At 44.1% G+C, this 19,551-nt stretch overlaps 1 protein-coding gene across 1 annotated transcript in view; it reads right to left on the bottom strand.

Annotated features, from left to right (window-relative positions):
- Positions 1–19,551, bottom strand: part of LOC134398120 (nuclear GTPase SLIP-GC-like) — a 65,287-nt gene extending 45,736 nt beyond the window's left edge. The window contains exons 1-5 of the mRNA XM_063125365.1: positions 19,466–19,551; positions 12,384–12,471; positions 9,813–9,914; positions 7,928–8,033; positions 5,277–5,499 (exon numbers count right to left, since the gene is read on the bottom strand). Of these exons, the coding sequence (XP_062981435.1) occupies positions 5,277–5,499; positions 7,928–8,033; positions 9,813–9,914; positions 12,384–12,468 (516 nt within the window). The 5' untranslated portion in view covers positions 12,469–12,471; positions 19,466–19,551. The remainder of the gene's footprint in view (positions 1–5,276; positions 5,500–7,927; positions 8,034–9,812; positions 9,915–12,383; positions 12,472–19,465) is intronic.

The following is a 19,551-nucleotide window of genomic DNA, read 5'->3' as shown; positions in this document are numbered from 1 at the left end:
CATATCCTCTCTTGTTTTTATATCTCTTAACCAATCCTTTAATTTTATTTTATTTTTCTCTTTTAATATTTTACATAATCTACCCTTTAGATCCTCTGGGAAATTCTTTAACATTATTATCGGTGCTAAGGGAGAGTTGCTCGGAAGCAACTTCCCTTTAAATTTACTCCAAATTTCCCATTGAGTCCTCAAGAGTGGATTATCTATACTTCCAACCCACTTTCTCCCTCCATCTTTAAAGAAAACATTATCCAAATTCATCTCTACATTACTTATAGTTTTTTCTTCCATCCAATATAAATCTCCTGCTCCTATAATTGCTTCTACAATGTGTCTTAATCTATTTGCTACATAGTATAATTTTATATTTGGGAGACCCAATCCACCCTTTTTTTGGCTTAGATACCAATTATTTTTATTCACCCTTGCCCTCTTTTCTCCATTACAATATTTATTAATAATATTTTGCCAACTTTTTATCTCGGTTTCTGATATTTTTATTGGTAACATCCTAAACACAAAATTAATTTTAGCTAATATCTTCATTTTTATTAAAGCTATTCTCCCAAACCAAGATAAATTTAATCTTTTATATTTCTCCAATTTCTCTAATACCTCCTTCTTTAACCTCGTTAAATTTTCCCTTTCAAGATTCTCTAAATTTTTTGTAATTTTAATTCCCAAATATTTAATCTCCTCCTTAACTTTCAATTCTATTCCCTTATGTTCCCAATCCTTTTCTTCCTTCTTAGTATAGTTAAACAACATCATCTCTGATTTAGACCAATTTATTTTTAACCCTGTAATTTCCTCAAATTCCCTCAACTGATATTTAATTCTTTCTAATTTTCTTATTGGGTTCTTAATGGTCAATAAAGTATCATCTGCGAACATGTTTAACTTTATTTCCCTTATCTCTCCAATTCCTTCTAACTCTTCATCCTCCCTTAGTGCCTTCGCCAAAACTTCCATAACCATTACAAACAGGACCGGCGAGAGCGGACATCCTTGTCTTGTTCCTCTGGCTAGTCGTATCTTTTCAGTGAGTCCGTCATTTACCACCACTACCGCTGTATTTTGGGAATATAACTGTTCTATTACACTTTTAAATTTATTTCCAAATCCCAGTTTATCTATAATAATCTTTAATGCCTGCCAGCTCACACAATCAAAAGCTTTAAAAATGTCCAATGCCATAATACCTGCCTTAATATTTGCTTTTTTTATTACATTTATTACATTTAAGACTCTTCCCACTAAATTATGCATCTGCCTTCCTGCTACAAACCCACATTGATCTGCTCCTATATATTCTGATATAAACTTATTTAGCCGTTTAGCCATAATAGATGTGAAAATTTTAGCATCCTGATTTATTAACGAAATAGGTCTATAGGAATCGGGATTAGTCAAGTCTTTATCTGGTTTTGGGATCAGAATTATCAATGAATGTTCCCATGATTCAGGTATCTTCTCTCCTATTAGTATCCTATTAGAAAGTTCCATTAATTTTGGAACTAAATAATCTTTGAAGACATAATATTCTGATCCCAAACCATCTGCTCCTGGTGATTTACCAACTTTTAACTTATCAATGACCTCTTCGACTTCTCTTTGAAGGTGTTGTAGATTAGACTTTGTTTAAACTTATGAAAAGAAGGTAACTTGGCCTCTTTCTTCACCAGCCAGAACTACCACCTAGATGCAGCAGACAGCAGAATGATTAGGCAAAGACGGAGAGTATTTTTATACTGTGGAGTGCTGTGTGAGATACTGAACCACTATGAATCCTCTGGCACCACCACAAGAACCCTCGTAAGTCAGGAAGCCAGGAGAATTCAGGGTTGCAGTTGGGACCAATGTAGGCCTCATCTACACCATGCAGGATATTGCATTATGAAAGCGGTATATAAAAGTCAGGAGCCACTCCAAGCAGGATATACCAGTATGAAAGTGGTATACGGCATATATCAATGGGCCCCAACAGTTGTCAGTGAACTTCAATACCGCTATAAAGGCTCCTACCTTTTATATACCGCTTTCATAGTACAATATCCTTAAGCCAAAGAAGCAAAAGGCAGCCAAGAGGGCCTTTTCAGTGTCCCCCCCCCCACACAATTACGGAATGATCTCCCCAACGAGGCTCGCCTGGCGCCAACATTGTTATCTTTTCAGCGCCAGGTCAAGACTTTTCTCTTCTCCCAGGCAGTTAACAACATCTGCTGAGGGTTTTTTAACTGACCCCAGAATAGCTGTTTAAAATGGATATTGCTGTTTTTCTGCTTTTAAATTTTTGTATATTTGTTTTTAATGTTCACTGTTTTTAACTTTTGTAAACTGCCCAGAGAGCTTCGGCTATGGGGCGGTATGTAAATGTATTAAAATAAATAAATACATTGGGAAGAGGCAGAGTGGCAGCCCGTTTCTCTCACACCAAAACTCACTGATCTGCCACCCTGCAGGAACTCCAGTCTAGGAAGTTTCCCAGCCGTTCGTAAAGAGGATTCTCCAGTTTCACTCTTACAGCCCAGCTACATTTCATGCTGGCCACGTGGCTGCCTCACAGCCCACATCTCCTCCTGTGACTTTCCTGTTATGCGGAAAGATGTGGGATCAAAGATGTGGGATATGACATTATCACATCTAACATTTATATTTGTACACACAAAACATACACACACACACACACACACACACCTGTGGAAACACAAGTGAAGTACACAGTGTGGAGAATGCTGGATGCAAAATGCTAAAACACACATCTTCACAAACTACACATTCCTAATTCATAGAATTGGAGGGGACCTTGGAGATCATCTTGTCCTGGGTTCTCCAATGTAGTGCCCAGGGCCCACAGACACCTTTCCTGGTGCCCACTAGGCTCATAAGAACATAAGAAGACCCTGTTGGATCAGACTGAGAGTCCATCTAGTCCAGCTTTCTGTTCACACAGTGGCCAACTGGCTGTTGACCAGGGACGCGTGTTCAGAGGAGGGCAACCAGGATGATCAGGGGTCTGGAAACAAAGCTCTATGAAGTGAGACTGAAAGAACTGGGCATGTTTAGCCTGGAGAAGAGAAATGGAGGGGAGACATGAGAGCACTCTTCAAATACTTCAAAGGTTCTCACACAGAGGAGGGCCAGGATCTCTTCTCGATCCGCCCAGAGGGCAGGACACGGAATAATGGGCTCAAGTTAAAGGAAGCCAGATTCCAGCTGGACATCAGGAAAAACTTCCTGACTGTTAGAGCAGTACGACAATGGAATCAGATACCTAAGGAGGTTGTGGGCTCTCCCACACTAGAGTCATTCAAACCAGACAACCCTCTGTCAGGGATGCTTTAGGGTGGATTCCTGCATTGAGCAGCGGGCTGGACTCGATGGCCTTGCAGGCGCCTTCCAACTCCGCTATTCTATGATTCTATGTTCCCCAGGGAGCCAGTACAGTTTGGGGACAGGGACTGGATGAAGGATGCCCTGTTTTGGTATTGCAAACCACAGGGCCATGTCCGAAGGGGGCTGGCTCCATACTTTCACCAATGTGGTCCCAAATCTCAGTCCAGGAAAGGAGCTGTAAGATTGGGCAGAACCCAAAGGGGACCATGCTGTGTCACACGGAGCTCTCCAATAATTCTATTGCAAACTGAGATTTCATGTAACATAAAGACAGCTCTTGTAACGTAAGGAGGAATTAATTTATTGTAATATTGGTATATTGTATTGGTTGTTTTGTATTTGTTGTCAGCTACTTTGGGCGTCCATTCAGAAGAGTGCAGGTGAAGGAGCAGGTTCGTAGCTTGGGGGTTCTTTTAGATCCATCATTGTCACTTGAGGCTCAGGTGACCTCAGTGGCACAGAGTGCCTTCTACAAACTCCGGTTGGTGGCCCAGCTACGCCGCTAGCTGGACAGGGATAACCAGGGGAGGATCCACATTTAAGCTTTGGGACGCCCTGACGGCACATTTGGGCGTCCCGAAATCGATGCTGTGAATCCTACCTTAAGCGTTGCAAGAAGAGGCGGCGGAGGAGGACAGGATGAAGGGTAAACCATGCCCGGCGCCTTCGCCGGGCAATCAGCTCCCGCCCACCTACCCGCCAGCAGCCTTTTGCCGGCGAAAGAGTCACCCGGGGCCCACCCGGGTCGGAGAGCGTCACGGGAGAAGCTTCCGCCAGCTTCCACCCGGGTCATAGAGCTCGGAGGAAGCCGGCGGCGGCTTCTTCCGTGAAGTTCTCTGACCCGGGTGGGTCCCGGGTGACTCTTTCGCTGGCAAAAAGATGCCGGCGGGTAGGTGGGCGGGAGCTGATTGCCCGGCGAAGGCACCGGGCGCGGTTTACCCTTTATCCCGTCCCTGCGCGGGGCCGCCTCCTCCTCCTCCTCCTCCTCCTCCGCCTCTTCTTGCAACGCTTAAGGTAGGGTTCACATCATCGATTTTGGGACGCCCAAATGCGCTGTCAGGGCATCCCAAAGCTTAAATGTGGCTCTGCCCCTTGCTTTAGTTGTCCATGCTCTGGTAACCTCCAAGTTAGATTACTGCAATGCACTCTACGAAGGGCTGCCTTTGAAGACGGTTCGGAAGCTGCAGTTTGTGCAAAATGCAGCAGCCAGATTGATTTCGGGAACCAGAAGGTTTGACCACATAACACCTGCTCTGGTCCGCTTGCACTGGCTGCCTGTATGTTTCTGAGCCCAATTCAAGGTGCTGGTTTTGACCTATAAAGCCTTACACGGCTTGGGACCACAACACCTGACGGAACACCTCTCCCGAAGTGAATATACCCGGTCACTACGTTCAACATCTAAGGTCCTCCTCCGGGTGCCTACTCCGAGAGAGGCTTGGAGTGTGGCAACGAGGGACAGGGCCTTTTCGGTGGTGGCCCCCAGACTGTGGAACGATCTCCCTGACAAGGCTCACCTGGTGCCAACGCTGCTATCTTTCCGGCGCCAGGTTAAGACTGTCCTCTTTGCCCAGACATACAGTGGCACATCTTAATTACCCACATGTTTATTTTTTAACGGCTTTTAATGCTTTATTTGTGTATGTTCTTTGTTTTAGAATTTTAAATTTTGTATACTCGTTTTTATCTTAATTTTTTAGAATTTCTGTAAACCGCCCAGAGAGCCCTGGCTATGGGGGCGGTATATAAGTGTAATATAATAATAATAATAATAATAATAATAATAATAATAATAATAATAATAATAATAATAAAAAGCAGGGTATAAATATTCAACGAAGCAACAGTTCCTCTACCCCTAGGAGGGAAATTGTACCCACCTCTTTTGTGAGAAGGTGAATTACAGCCTCGTAGAACTCACTCTTACTTTTCTTCACCTGCACGATGCATGAAGTACAAGCTTTTTCCCCAGATACTGGCATGAACAGCTTCTTCCCTATAATGGCATTGAGCAGGGAGGTCTTCCCAGCTCCTGTACGGCCCAGAAAACCAATGAAAATGGGGTCCAAGGAACACTTTTTTTTCAAGGTGATCAGTCGCTCCCTATGAGGGGAAAAGAGAGGGAGTTGAGGGCAGGCAGCAGGACCAGGGTCTGGAAGCATGCGACCTGCTGATTTGAGATCTCACAACAATCTCAGCATCTCAGGAGCTTCATACATTAGGTGAGGGTAGGTTGCACTGTTGCTTGGAGAATTTTACATCCTGCTGAGAGAGAGTATAGAATAGACTAGGACTTGGCAATTCTTCCAATACTGATTAATGACAGTCCCAGAGGCGATATGGAACTTATGCCATTGAGGGGAATTTCACAGGGGCACAACTACAGCTTTAAGCTTCTGTAGGCGAGAAGAGAAAATGAAGAGCAGTGTCAGATCTACACCTTGTGTTAAATCATTATGATCCCATCATGGCAACACTATATGCTTCTTGCACCTTTTTACCAGAATGACGTCTTGCAGGATTTTGGATAATCTCTACCTATAAAGCAGAATGTGTGTGTGTGTGTGTGTGTGTTTGTGTATGTGTGTGACGTATGTCCCTAAGTGTTTACCCACTTCCACATATGGTATTGCCTTAATGCTGTTCACCCAGACAGGACAATGTGTACATGGATCAGAACAAATCTAAAAACATGAATTTGGGGGGTCAAGTATTTTTAAAGAATTTAATAAAAAACCTATGTTTATGCCTACAACTCCCAGCATGCCTTGGGTAGGAGGCCAGACTTACCGGCCTTTGGCAGCCATTGTGATTCCTAATGTCAGTCAACCAAATTCCACATAAAATGAAACAACCCACATAAATAGGCTGCATCCATTTGCGGTGCCTCCTCCCACCTGCGGTTTTAAAATCATAGCTAGATACAACAGCATGTCTTTGAGAGGCCAAACTCTGGACATGCTCAACAGCACCCTATCCTGATATCAGTTTTCTCAGAAACTGAGGGAAGCACACACGCAGCCTTCATCCTTGGCCAGAGTTGTGCGCATCCACTGACGGCTGCTTATCTCCCCTCCTTGGCGATGCTACTCCTCAATGTTTGTCAAGGAGCAGCATCAGCCACGAGAGGAGGAAAGCGTCTCTCAGAGGACATGGACACCTGAGAGCTACCAAAGGCATGCTGGGAGCTGTAGTATCACTATCTCTCCATCCTAACTCAGCCCCCATTTTCCTAACCTTTCGCTGGCTGTCTTTGTTCTCCTTCTAACTGCCTTTCCCCAACTGCCGCTAACTCCGCCCACTATTCCATTCTAGCCTCAGCTGTCAGTCATTCCTCCATTCACTCTTCTGTTTCAATGGTGTAATCAGGCTTTTCCATGAAAATCATAAATGTTATTCAGTAATTCTTGCATCTGTCTTGGAATGTTGTGGTTTAGTTATAACAGGGTGGGGAAACCAACATAACAAATCTCACCAAGTTAAAAAGCCTTGGGATTTTTATTTTATTTTTAAATTCACTTGGCACTTAAAAGCCATTAATGGAGTCACTAGGCAACCCTGCCTGGGAAAAAGAAATCCATAAGCAGGGTGCCACAACTAAGAAGGCCCGCTCTCCAGTGGTCTCCCACCACACCTCAGATGTTCAAAAATTAATGCGTTATTCAGGGACCTAGGCTTACGCCTACAACTCCCAGCATGCCTTAGGTGGGAGGGAAGACTTGACAGGCTTTGGCAGCCATCATCTGGAAGTGGCTCACCATCCTGGGCCTGAAGTGAGAGCGCCTGGGTTGGCTGCCTCAGTTACTAGGCCCCATCGGGAGCAGAAGGGAAGGAGGTTGCAGCTCTGGGCAAAAGGCATGCTGGGAGTTGTAGTTTTTGTTTTTTGTGGAGACAAGGAAAATCATGATGATGGCTTCAAGACAGCCCTGGCCAGGTGTTGAGGGGGAGAGAGAGAGAAGAAGAAGAAACTAATTGAGTTTGTTTTAAACTTACCTCACAGGCCTAGGACAGGCCTACCTTGCAGGGTTGTGGAGAGGGTAAGGGGGTGGGGAATGAGTTTAATTCATTTAAAGGTTAACTCACAGACCTAGCACCAGCCTGCTACTTTAAGATGATTACGTAGGGTGACCCTATGAAAAGGAGGACAGAGCTCCTGTATCTTTAACAGTTGCATAGAAAAGGGGATTTCAGCAGGTGTCATTTGTATATATAGAGAACCTGGTGAAATTCCCTCTTCATCACAACAGTGAAAGCTGCAGGAGCTATACTAGAGTGACCAGCTTTAAAAGAGGGCAGGGCACCTGCAGCTTTAACTGTTGTGATGGAGAGGGAATTTCACCAGGTCCCCATATATACAAATGACACCTGCTGAAATTCCCTTTTCAATACAACTGTTAAAAATACAGGAGCCCGGTCCTCCTTTCCATAGGGTCACCCTAAAACAAACAGTTATCAGTGCACTTCAATACCACTATAAAGCAGTAGTGTAGATCTAACCTATATTTGAGAAGAAATCAGGTGGGAGACTCACTTGAGATAGTTCACTCCATCTAGCATCGTGTCCTGGGACAAAACAGCAAACAATTTATCGTATGTTGTGCTGAGAACCTTCCTTGTCTTGGATTCCAGCTTTTCATCTAAAAAACACAGAGACACATAAGCGGAATGTGCAATTGAAGAATCTGGGAACAGGGATAGGATATGAGTCAGAGTATGTAAGCAGAGCCCGGTTTGGACAACGTTCGGCTGAGAAAAGGCAATGGCCATGGAAACTCAAGTAATGGCAAGAAGGGTTCTAGGGAACTGCAGCGTTTATGCTGTCATGAAACCTGGTACCTGCTGCAGCACTCAATGTAGTGCGATCCAATTCGCTCTGCCATCCTGAGAAGGTGCCGCCTTACATGGCCCTTTCACATTCTCCATGCCATCTCTTTTCCCTCAATTAATCTGGTTAACCAACCTTCCATTCATCCTTCTACAGCTAAGCATTTAATGACCTGAATTTACTGCTCACTGTTCAAAGCCCATATGGGAGAAGGCGGTCTCTCAGCAAAGCTGTCTTATCAATGAAGCTGAAGGCAGATTTACATTTGTGGACTGGATCCAAGTATGGCTGACTGGAAAGATATGCAGCGTCACATGTGTTGAGGGCAGAACAGAGGAAGTGGCAAGGATGGGCACCCCTGGTTCCAGCAGTCTCTTCCGAACTACTTTCATGTAGCTTTCATTGTTATTGATTGTACACCACCTTTTGTGCCATTTCTGGCAGAAGGATTAGTTTCATTTTGTCCATGTATGTGTAAGACATCCCACACAACTGGAATTGTGTATAGGGTTGGGGGTGACTGTTAGCGGGTGGTTCATCTGTCCGGCGAGGTGATGTTTGCCCTGTCCTGGATGGGGTTGCACTCTCCCTAAAGGATGGGTCAGTAGTTTGGGGGTGCTCTTGGATCCAGAACTGTCACTTGAGGCACAGGTGAACTTAGTGGCAAAGAGCACCTTTTAGCAGCTTAGGTTGATATACCAACTACGCCCTTATCTGGACAGAGATAGCCTAACTACAGTTATCCATGCCAATGAAGCTGTAAAAGGACTGGCGTAATCCATGCTCTGATAACCTCTCGCTTGGATTACTGCAATGCGTTATACGTGGGGCTGCCTTTGAAAACGGTCCGGAAGCTTCAGCTGGTACAAAACAGGGCAGCCCGTTTATTAACAGGGACTGGCCGGTGAGATCACATTACGCCAGTCCTTTTACAACTTCATTGGCTGCCAGTCCAGGTCCGGGCCCAATTCAAAGTGCTAGTATTGACATTCAAAGCCCTAAACCGTTTGTGGCCAGGTTATTGAAGGAACGCCTCCTCCCATATGTACCTGCCCGGACCTTAAGATCATCTACAGGGGCCCTTCTCCGTGAGTCCCTGCTGAGGTGGCTACTAGGAGGAGGGCTTTCTCCGCTGTGGCACCCCGGCTGTGGAATGAGCTCCCCAGAGAGGTCCGCCTGGCGCCTACACTGTACTCCTTTTGTCGCCAGCTGAAGACCTTTTTATTCTCTCAGTATTTGAACACTTAATTTTAACTTAAATTTAAATTTTGCTGTTTTAACTCTGTATTTTAATCTTATATCAATTTTGCTGCGTGGTTTTTATCCTGGTTGTGCTTTTTATACTGTATTTTGTATTTGTGTTTTTAACCTGTTGGTTGTTTTATTATGGTTTTAATTTTTGTGAACCACCCAGAGCGCTTCGGCTATTGGGTGGTATAAAAATGTAATAAATAAATAAATACATACATACATACATACTTCAGCACTGGGGAAGCCCCCCACCCACCCCAGGTTCTGTCTTTGCCCCCCACCCAGCCTGCCCTTAACCCTTATCACAGGAGAGTGGGGCTGACCTCCCCTTCGTACGTACACTTCTTCAGGATCTCTTTCTCCCTTGATTCAAAGACTTGGTACTTGTCTTCTCTCCTCCTTCGCTTGCGCGGCGTTTCAGCTGTGGAGTCCTCCTCAGCTCCTTATTGAATGTATACACAGTGTTCCAGTTAGCAAAATCTCAACCACACTCAAGCCCCAAGCATCAGTAGGAGATTTGAAGTGAAGTGTCATCAGTACACTGAGGGTACCCAGCTCTCTTCCTCCGTAACATCGAATCCGGTGTGGCTGTGCAGGCTCTGGACCACTACCTGGACGCAGTGCTCGGCTGGATGAGGGCCAATAAGCTGAGTCTGACTCCTGGCAAGATGGAGGCTCTGTGAGTGGGTGGCTCCCAGGGCCAGGATATAGGTCAGCTGCCTGCCTGGGATGGGGTTACACTCCCTCTGGAGGACCAGGGGCAGAGCCTGGGGGTGCTCCTGCATTCATCTTTGTCACTGGAGGCCCAGGTGACCTCAGTGACTAGCAGCACCTTTTACCAACTTCAGCAGGTACAGCAGCTGCGGCCATTCCTGGGGATAGCTGGACCACGTAGTCCAGGCATTAGGAACCTCAAGGTTGGACTGCTGCAATATACTCTATGTGGGGCTTCCCTTGGAGTTGAAATGGAAGCTGCAGCTGTTGCAGAATGCAGCTGTGAGGCTGTAGACTGGAGCCCTTTCTCAACAGCCTGTAACACCATTGTTGAAAGGTTCAAGGTTTTGTTATTGGCATATAAAGCCCTGGACAAGTCACCTCAAAGATTGCTTGACCCTCAGCACTCCCAGGGGCAGCTGATGGTCCGATCTGGGACAGGGTGCAGTCAGGCTCAGGGAGATACACTTTAAACATGTGCTTAATTTCTGTGCCAGCCCAGATCTACGTGTGAGAGCTTTGACACCAATTCAAGTACCTCACATCAAGGAAACAGAGGCATGGCCACCAGTACCCATCACTGAAGTCCTAATCCTAAACAGGCAGAAGGTACGCTCCCTCCAGAGATGTTTCTGAACAACTTCTGGTGGTGGGCACCCGTAAATGTGAAGCTTTTCACTTACATTAATGCTTTTGGCAGATTTCCAAGGGGTGGGGGACTAATGTATTGTGGTCCCACCCCTACTGAATGGAGTTGCATACCCAGGTGTTCTATTTATTTTTTGAATTTAATTTAGGGGTGGGGGGGGGATGATTGATTAATGGGACAACCAATTTAAGGGGAAATTATTGTAGAGCAGAATCTACATAGGAAATTACTTGGGGGTAAATTAATTGAAGAGGAACTGAATAGGGTTCATCTGGGGGAGGTGCAAATAAATTGAATAATTTAGCTGGAAACAAATTAGCTGCCTTCCATGAAATATTAGATTCTAGAAATTGGTTCCAATTTGCATATACAGGCAAAAATGCAGATTTTGTGTAAATGTGTGTCTTCTTTTGGCTTCTTTTTCAGTGTTGCATGAGTGGCCATCCCACCCTAAAGCTTACAGGTGTTCATAAGATGCCTTATGTTTTCCTCCGAGGGCATCTATTGAGCATGGAGCAGCTATTGGAGAAGCTCCCCATCTAAAAAGATAGCCTTCCCACCTGCTGTCCATCTCGTCTCCATTGCCAGTTCCAAGCATCTCCTCAAACTCATCTCACCCCCCTGGGTATTGTGGTCACAGTGGCTGCTTTCATAGTCAAGGGCCAGGATCTCTTCTCGATCCTCCCAGAGTGCAGGACATGGAATAACGGGCTCAAGTTAAAGGAAGCCAGATTCCAGCTGGACATCAGGAAAAACTTCCTGACTGTTAGAGCAGTACGACAGTGGAATCAGTTACCTAGGGAGGTTGTGGGCTCTCCCACACTGGAGGCCTTCAAGAGGCAGCTGGACAACCCTCTGTCAGGGATGCTTTAGGGTGGATTCCTGCCTTGAGCAGGGGGTTGGACTCGATGGCCCTTTAGGCCCCTTCCACTATTCTATGATTCTATGATTCTCAGCAACCCCGTCTGACTGATTCTCCTTTTACCTCCTCCTTCCTCCCTCACTTTGTTCCACCTTTCATAGCATGCAAACCTTTAGACATGTCTACTTATCATGTAACCGTTGCGCAAAACCTGGTACCTTTATGTTAAAATGCATGAATAATAAAGTCATGATAACAATATTAGCCATAGCAAAATTGCTTGAGGAAGGTGGTCTACAACCAAACCCATGACCTTCCGCCACCACAAAGAACTGTGTTGCCTGACCCAAGATCCAGCATTTTGAGGGACCCTGCGGAATACCTCTGTGGTGGCACGCTGCATCCCTGGCACTCCTATTAAGAGTGGGGGCCCAAGTGGCTGCTTACGTAGTCAGGCCAGTTCTCTCTTGTGTCCTCCTGGTACCACCCAGCCTCTCAAAGCTTTGCAACAGGGAGTCTCACGCTCTTAACAATTTCACCCAGGCAGAGAAGCAGGGCCTTTGTCGCCCCTCATCTCCCCTTGCTGCTGGAAGAAGGACAGAATTGAGCTTTCTGACTGTCCAGCTCTGTTGAGCAGAATGGTGGGGAGCAGAGAGGAAAACGCACCACACTCCTTCAGGCCTTACCTCTGGGCTCTTCAGTCAACAACTCCATCTCGTTGTCTTCAGTCTCAGTTACTGTGGGGGAGGCATTGGGATTCCCAGTGGCCATGGTCTGGAAGCATCAATTCAAAAGGAGATACACAATTATTATGGACCTCAGATCTGTATCTTGCGCTGGCATTTCACACTGGCTTTAACAGAATATATAACAGTTGCACACATACTTGACAGCTCTATTTATTTATTACGTTTCTAGATCACCCAATAGTCAAAGCTCTCTGGGTGGTTCACTAAAATTGAAATGATAAAGTACAGCATAAAAACAACATAAAATTTAAAAAGTTTAAAATTACAGTATAAAAAATACAACCAGAACAGAGAGCTTGTGTGGTGTAGTGGCTAAGGTGTTGGACTGGGAGTCGGGAGATCCGGGTTCTAGTCCCCACTTAGCCCATGGAAACCCACTGGGTGACTTTGGGCCAGTCACAGACTCTCAGCCCAACCTACCTCACAGGGTTGTGGTTGTGAGGATAGCATGGAGAGGAGGAGGATTATGATCACCGCCTTGGGTTCCTTGGAGGAAAAAATGGCGGGATATAAATGTAATCATCATCATCATCAAAGCCTAGCAGCAATGCAGAGATTTAAAATGCATATTTAAAACAGCAGCACTAAAAGACTAGAATGCTAAAATGCTGGGAGAATACAAAAGTCTTCACCTGGTGCCAGAAAGAGTACAATAGTAGGCGCTAAGCGAACCTCTCTCTCAGCAAACCAGCTGTGGTGTTTTAAATTTGTAAACTTTAACTTGGTGTTTTAAATTTGTAATTTTGCATTGCTGCTGTTTTTATCCGATTGAGCTTTTATATTGTATTTTATATTATGGTTTTATACTGTTGTTTAATACGTTGAACGTTTTTAATTTTTGTGAACTGCCCAGAGAGCTCTGGCTATTGGGCGGTATAGAAATGCAATAAATAAATAAATAAATAAATAAATACATTCTTTGAGACATCCTAGAAGAACTAGATCGCTTTAAGCAGAGCATCATGGTGTAGGCAGTGTTAAGGCAATCGTCATTTCAGGCCTATCAAAGAGGCATAGCTAAAATGGCTGTCCCAACCAAAGTTTGTTTTTGATCTGTTACTGGCAGAAAGCTTGGCCTGGGGAATAGGGAACATTGTGAAAAATATTCTTGGGCAGTATGGTTCATGTCCCAGTCAGGGCAAAACCACCAAGTTCAAGTTGGGAAACTTCTACAGAACTGTTAAATATGAATAAATATGAAAAGAGTAGAGTAAACAATCCGTTATCAAGGGCCACCAAAGTGATCAAGTCCTGGAGCAATGATCCTACAAAGAAAGGACTTCTTAGTTTACTTTTTCTCTCAAACACACAATACTAGAACCCTGGCTAATGACAAGAGATTTAGGACTGGCAAAAAGGACTTTTCCCCACAATGCATAGTTAAACTATGGAATTTGCTTGCATGGGATGTGGTGCTGGACAGAAACTTAGAAGGCTTTAAAAGGGGATTAGACAAATTCATGGAGGAGAGGGCTACCAAATCAATCGCTACTCGTCATGGTAGCTATATATTATAGCAGGGATCAGAAGTAGCAAGTCCCTGAAAACCAATTACTGGGGGTTGGAGACAGTGTGAGGAGGCCATTGCACTCATGTCCTCCTTGTGGAGTTCCCAGAGGCATCCAGTTAACCACTGTGGGAAACTGGGATGATCAACACTAGTCTTCTAACGTTGCTAGTGTCCATTTCTAACGTTGTTATCCGTGTCAGCTTTTAACGTAACGGGGCACGAATGTAGCATTACTTGAGTTTAACTGTAACGTTACTGCAGGGCGTACTGTTCAATAGTTTCAGTGTTCTTCCTCTTCTCTGAAAGTAGCAGAGCTGCTGGGTTTGCTCTGCCCACTTCCTGCCTCGTTCCTAGCCAGCAGTGCAGGGCAATAGTCATAAGCACACACAAACCCCCTCCCAAAATATCTTTACACAAGCTAAGAAGGTCCGGGTCTGGTCAGGGTTTGGATGGGTGACCAAACTGAAAACATTCAGCAGCGCAGACGGTGAGGCCTGTTTTTGGCAGCCCCAGCTGTTGGGATTATTTCAAACACACCATTTAAGCCCCGCTGGTTAGAGTTTTGGACCGGGAGCAGAGACCCGTGTTAATTTTCCTGCATGGAGCTACAGCGATCCTTTGCTTACCAGGAAGTGAATTTAGCACTCCTCAGATACTTTGCAAAGAGGGGGAAATGTAAAAAAAAATCATAAAAAATCACCAGATGACCCAATTCAAGTCAAATTTGGTATGCTTAAAGCTCTCCCTAATATCCATTACTGTGCCGATTTTGGTGTCTTTATCTTTAAAGCTTTCGCAGATGTAAGCATTTGTTTAAAGCTTCGGCTATTGGGCGGTATAAAAATGTAATAAATAAATAAATAAATCCTGCTCCTGTGCCCGCAGTGGCGGCTCGGAATTAGGGCGAATCTTTCGCAAAAGGAGCACAATTGAGGCAGGATGCATGGGAGTACTTCACAATCAAAGCAGATTTTAAGGTGGGAAACGTCTGAGTCCTTTGCATGCAATGGTCAGTGATTGCACAGTATAACGCTGGTGTGATGAAGCTCCAACTGCTGTAGCAGATAAGATAGCAAACGGGACAAAGCGAAGGAAGGAGAACAGGAAGTGGGCGGAGCAAACCCAGCAGCTCTGCTGCTTTCAGAGAAGAGGAAGAGGAAAATGACCGATAGAACGAGGCACATGCATCAATATCAGCGCTACAGCTAAGCAACAGCGAAAGGGGACAACGAAACAGAACCAGTAAGTACAACTCATTTACAACGTTAGAGACACAGGGTCACGTGACGCTATGCATCACAGTAACCCATTCATAACGTTAGAATAACATCAGTGTAGATTCCCACAGGATCCATCCAGCGTTGGGACAACCTGGTCCAATCCTGCCTTTGATCTTGCCTCCTCAAATGTGTCTGTGATTGAGGCCCTGTTTCCTTATTTATTATTTATTTATTTAGATTATTTATATACCGCTCCCCATTGAAAAATTTCGGAGCGGTGTACAAGGTAAAATGAAAATAAAAACAGAATAAAACAGTTAAAACAAAATTTAAAAAGAAGCAAAACAACAACAACACAGAAATCCAAGCCTGCATGTTAAAGAAAGGCTTCTTGGAATAAAGATGTTTTCAGGAGGCGCCGGAAGGAGTACAAGGTTGGCGCCTGCCTGACCTCCAGAGGCAGGGAGTTCCACAGGAGGGGCGCCACCACGCTGAAGGCTCTTCCCCTGGTGGATTCCAATCGGAGGATGGATCTAGGTGGAACCACCAGGAGCAGGCCCTCGGATGACCTCAGTGACCGGGCAGGTTGGTAAGGGAGAAGGCAGAGCTCTCTCAGGTATCCTGGTCCCAAGTTGTTTAGGGCTTTGTACACAAGTACCAGAGCCTTAAACCTGGCCCGGTGGCGAATAGGCAGCCAGTGCAGTTTCCTTGACCTTTTGGACTGCCTAACAACTCAGCTTCTGGACAGCTTAACATACGCTGACTGATTTACTGTGTTTGACTTCTTCCTCGTTATCCTGACCACTCTTGCTGCTGTCTTTTCCTCTTGACTGACTGACTGACTGTACTCTGACCTCTGCCTGGAATTAAACCACCTCTGTTGTAACCTGAACCTTATTGGCTAAATTCTTGTAGGCTTGACTATTTGCTGCCTCCAGTGCACTTGCAGCTTGCTACAGCCAAAGCAGGACACATGTTGTATACTTTTCAATAAGTGGCACAGATTTGGAACCAAGCATCTAGAGACATAGCTCAACTCATTAACTGGGGCACTCCCTTCTTGCTCTAACTCTGGGGCTGTCTTGGCATAGTCTTTGCCCAGGGGTGACTCCAAATCTCTGCTCCGTCAGTTAGATGACGCAGCTGCAGATTCGAAGGCACCCTGGGGCAAAGATGCATGCTTGAAGTTTGGGGACTTACCCTGACTTTTCCAGCCAGAGCAAGGTCAGCCCAACTCTTCCCACCTACAAGCACAGTGGATAGTGGAGGGTTTGGTGGCAGTGAGGCACCAACGCGGTGCCATGAAGACAGCCCCCCTCACAATCCTGAAAAGCTGATCCATACTATTAGGGTGATCATATTTTGGAAACCAAAAAGGAGGACAACATTGTCCGCGTGTCCAGCACCAAGGGGGCGTGCCCACCTGAACATATCCTTGGTCACATGTCTGATTTTACAGCACACATTAAAGACAAATCTGTTCTACATAGCATCTTAATGTAAAAATCACTGAAATAAAGAACAAGTGAGAGATTCAATGTATCTGAAATTAACTTCACTCACTCCTACTTTTGTAAGTTTTGCTGTACTTTGAAGCTTTTGCTATACTCTGTGTGTTACATTCTCCCCTTCCCTCAAATATCTTTTCTGACTGTGTCTTCACTCATTGCAAGCTGAATTTCATGCCAACATTCGCAGCAACAGGGCATCCGCAAAGAAGAGAGCCTCTCTCTCGACTGGCACCTTACCGTTGGTTGCGAGAGTTTTTCTCTAAAGATGACCCTTCATCGCCCATGATGTGGAACTTTGAGAAAAAGACCTCTGGCCCATTCTGTTTTGCCCTGTGGGCGGCTTTGACTCCTAGGGTGACCCTATGAAAAGGAGGACAGGGCTCCTGTATCTTTAACAGTAATGTAGAAAAGGGAATTTCAGCGGGTGTCAATTGAAGAGGGCGGAATTCCCTCTTCATCACAACAGTTAAAGCTGCAGAAGCCCTGCCCTCTTTTGTATCTTGCCACTCTACTATAGCTAGTGTGGCTTTAACTGTTGTGATGAAGAGGGAATTTCACCTTCTTTAATTGATACCTGCTGAAATTCCTTTTTCTACATTACTGTTAAAGATACAGGAGCCCTGTCCTCCTTTTCATATGGTCACCCTAGCTGACTGATCTCTCCTTTCCCACATTTTGATTTGTGGATGCCTTGCCTCTGCTGAGCTCCAGGTACCCGACTGCACACCAAATCTGCCACAGGAAAGGTGCCCTGCTTGCCCAGGACTTCTTACCTAAAGACTGGAGATCCCCTTAATGCCAAGGGCTGAAACTGCTCAATGTGCAACACCCCAAAGAGGAGGTTTGACAACCTGAGTTTGAAGGATATGGCTCCAGCAGTTTTAAAAAACAATAATTTTAAAACTTTGAACTTTTAAAACAATCCTTTTAAAAATGGACGAACAGATCTGATTCAAACTTGGCATGATTAAATCTCTCCTTAAGAGCTATCATAGTGCCAGCTTTCAGCCCTTTATCTTTAAAAACGTCATTTCTAAAAAAAAAAAAAAATTTAAACCTCAAACTTTTAAAAAAATCTTAAAACTCAATGGATGAACAGATCTGTTTCAAAATTGGCATAGCTGAAGTCCTTGTTAAGAGCAATCATGGTACCAAGTTTCATCTCTTTATGTTTAAAAATAACATTTTTTAAAAAAATTAAATCCTCAAATTTTAAAAAATTACTAAAAATCAATGGATGAACGGATGTATTTCAAATTTGGTATGGCTAAAGCTCTACCTATAACCTATCATGGCACCAAGTTTCATCTCTATCTTTAAAAATGACAATTTTAAAAACAATAATTTTAAAACTTCAATTTCTGAGAAATTCCTAAAAAATCAATGGATGAACGGATCTGTTTCAAATTTGGTATGGCTAAAGCTCTACCTATAACCTATCATGGTGCCAAGTTTCATCTCTTTATCTTTAAAAATGATGATTTTCAAAATAATAATTTTAAAACCTCAATTTTTAAAAAAAAAATCCTAAAAAATCAATGGATGAACAGGTCTGTTTCAAATCTGGTGTGGCAAAAGCTCTACCTAAAACCTATCATGGTGTAAAGTTTCATCTCTTTATCTTTAAAAATGACGATTTTAAAAATAATAATTTTAAAACCTCAATTTTTGAAAAATTCCTAAAAAATCAATGGATGAACGGATCTGTTTCAAATCTGGTGTGGCTAAAGCTCTACCTAAAACCTATCATGGTGCGGTTTCAGCTCTTTATCTTTAAAAATGACGATTTTAAAAATAATAATTATAAACCTCAATTTTTGAAAAATTCCAAAAAAATTCAATGGATCTGTTTCAAATTTGGTATGACTAAAGCCCTACCTACAACCTACCATTGTGCCAAGTTTCATGTCAAAAGGAAGTGAGGCAGGTGGTTACTAGGAGGAGGGCTTTCTCCGCTGTGGCACCCCGGTTGTGGAACGAGCTCCCCAGAGAGGTCCGCCTGGTGCCTACACTGTACTGCTTTCGTCGCCAGCTGAAGACCTTTTTATTCACTCAGTATTTTAACACTTAATTTTAACTTAAATTTAAATTTTACTGTTTTAACTCTGTATTTTAATCTTATATCAACTTTGCTGTGTGGTTTTATCCTGGTTGCGCTTTTTATATTGTATTTCGTAATTGTGTTTTAACCTGTTGGGTGTTTTACTGTGGTTTTAATTTTTGTGAACCGCCCAGAGAGCTTCGGCTATTGGGCGGTATAAAAATGTAATAAATAAATAAATAAATAAATAAATGTCTTTATCTTAAAAATGACAAAGTTATAAGCATTTTTGTTAATTCCCATTAGAGCTGCTCTCTGGCTGCGAAGGTTGGAAAAAACTGGATTCCCCCTCCCCTCCTGGATTTGTCACCAAAAACCCGGGCAAATCCAGCCAAATCCGGTCATATGCTCACCCTATTTTTATCCCATCCTTTCTCCATGGAACTCAGAGTAGCATGCATAGTTCTCTCACCTCCCCACCCCAAATTTTATTTTCACATCAACTCTGTACAGTTGGCTGAGAGATGGTGGGGAATGGGTGAAAGTCACTTAGTGAGTTTCATAGCTAAATGGGGATTTGAAGCTGTGTCTCTGGTTCGAGGCTGATACTAAGTACAAGGAAACATTAGTGCAGTTTGCAAAACCGCTAAGTTTGCCAGACGGAGACATCTGGAAGCCATGGTGGGAAAGCAAATCTCCTAACACTGGAGACCAGTGGCAGGAGAAACTCTTCTTACCTGGGGATTTGGTGGATCCGTTCTCTGCAAGCCTGCAATCAACTCCAAAGTTCCTGGCACAGTCCTAGCGGAGACCAAGAAGCTGC

This window comes from Elgaria multicarinata, chromosome 4 (assembly GCF_023053635.1).
Source record: "Elgaria multicarinata webbii isolate HBS135686 ecotype San Diego chromosome 4, rElgMul1.1.pri, whole genome shotgun sequence".
Taxonomy (NCBI): Eukaryota; Metazoa; Chordata; class Lepidosauria; order Squamata; family Anguidae; genus Elgaria; species Elgaria multicarinata.
The sequence above is the reverse complement of the archived record's forward strand: the minus strand, read 5'-3'. Positions and strand labels throughout refer to the sequence as shown.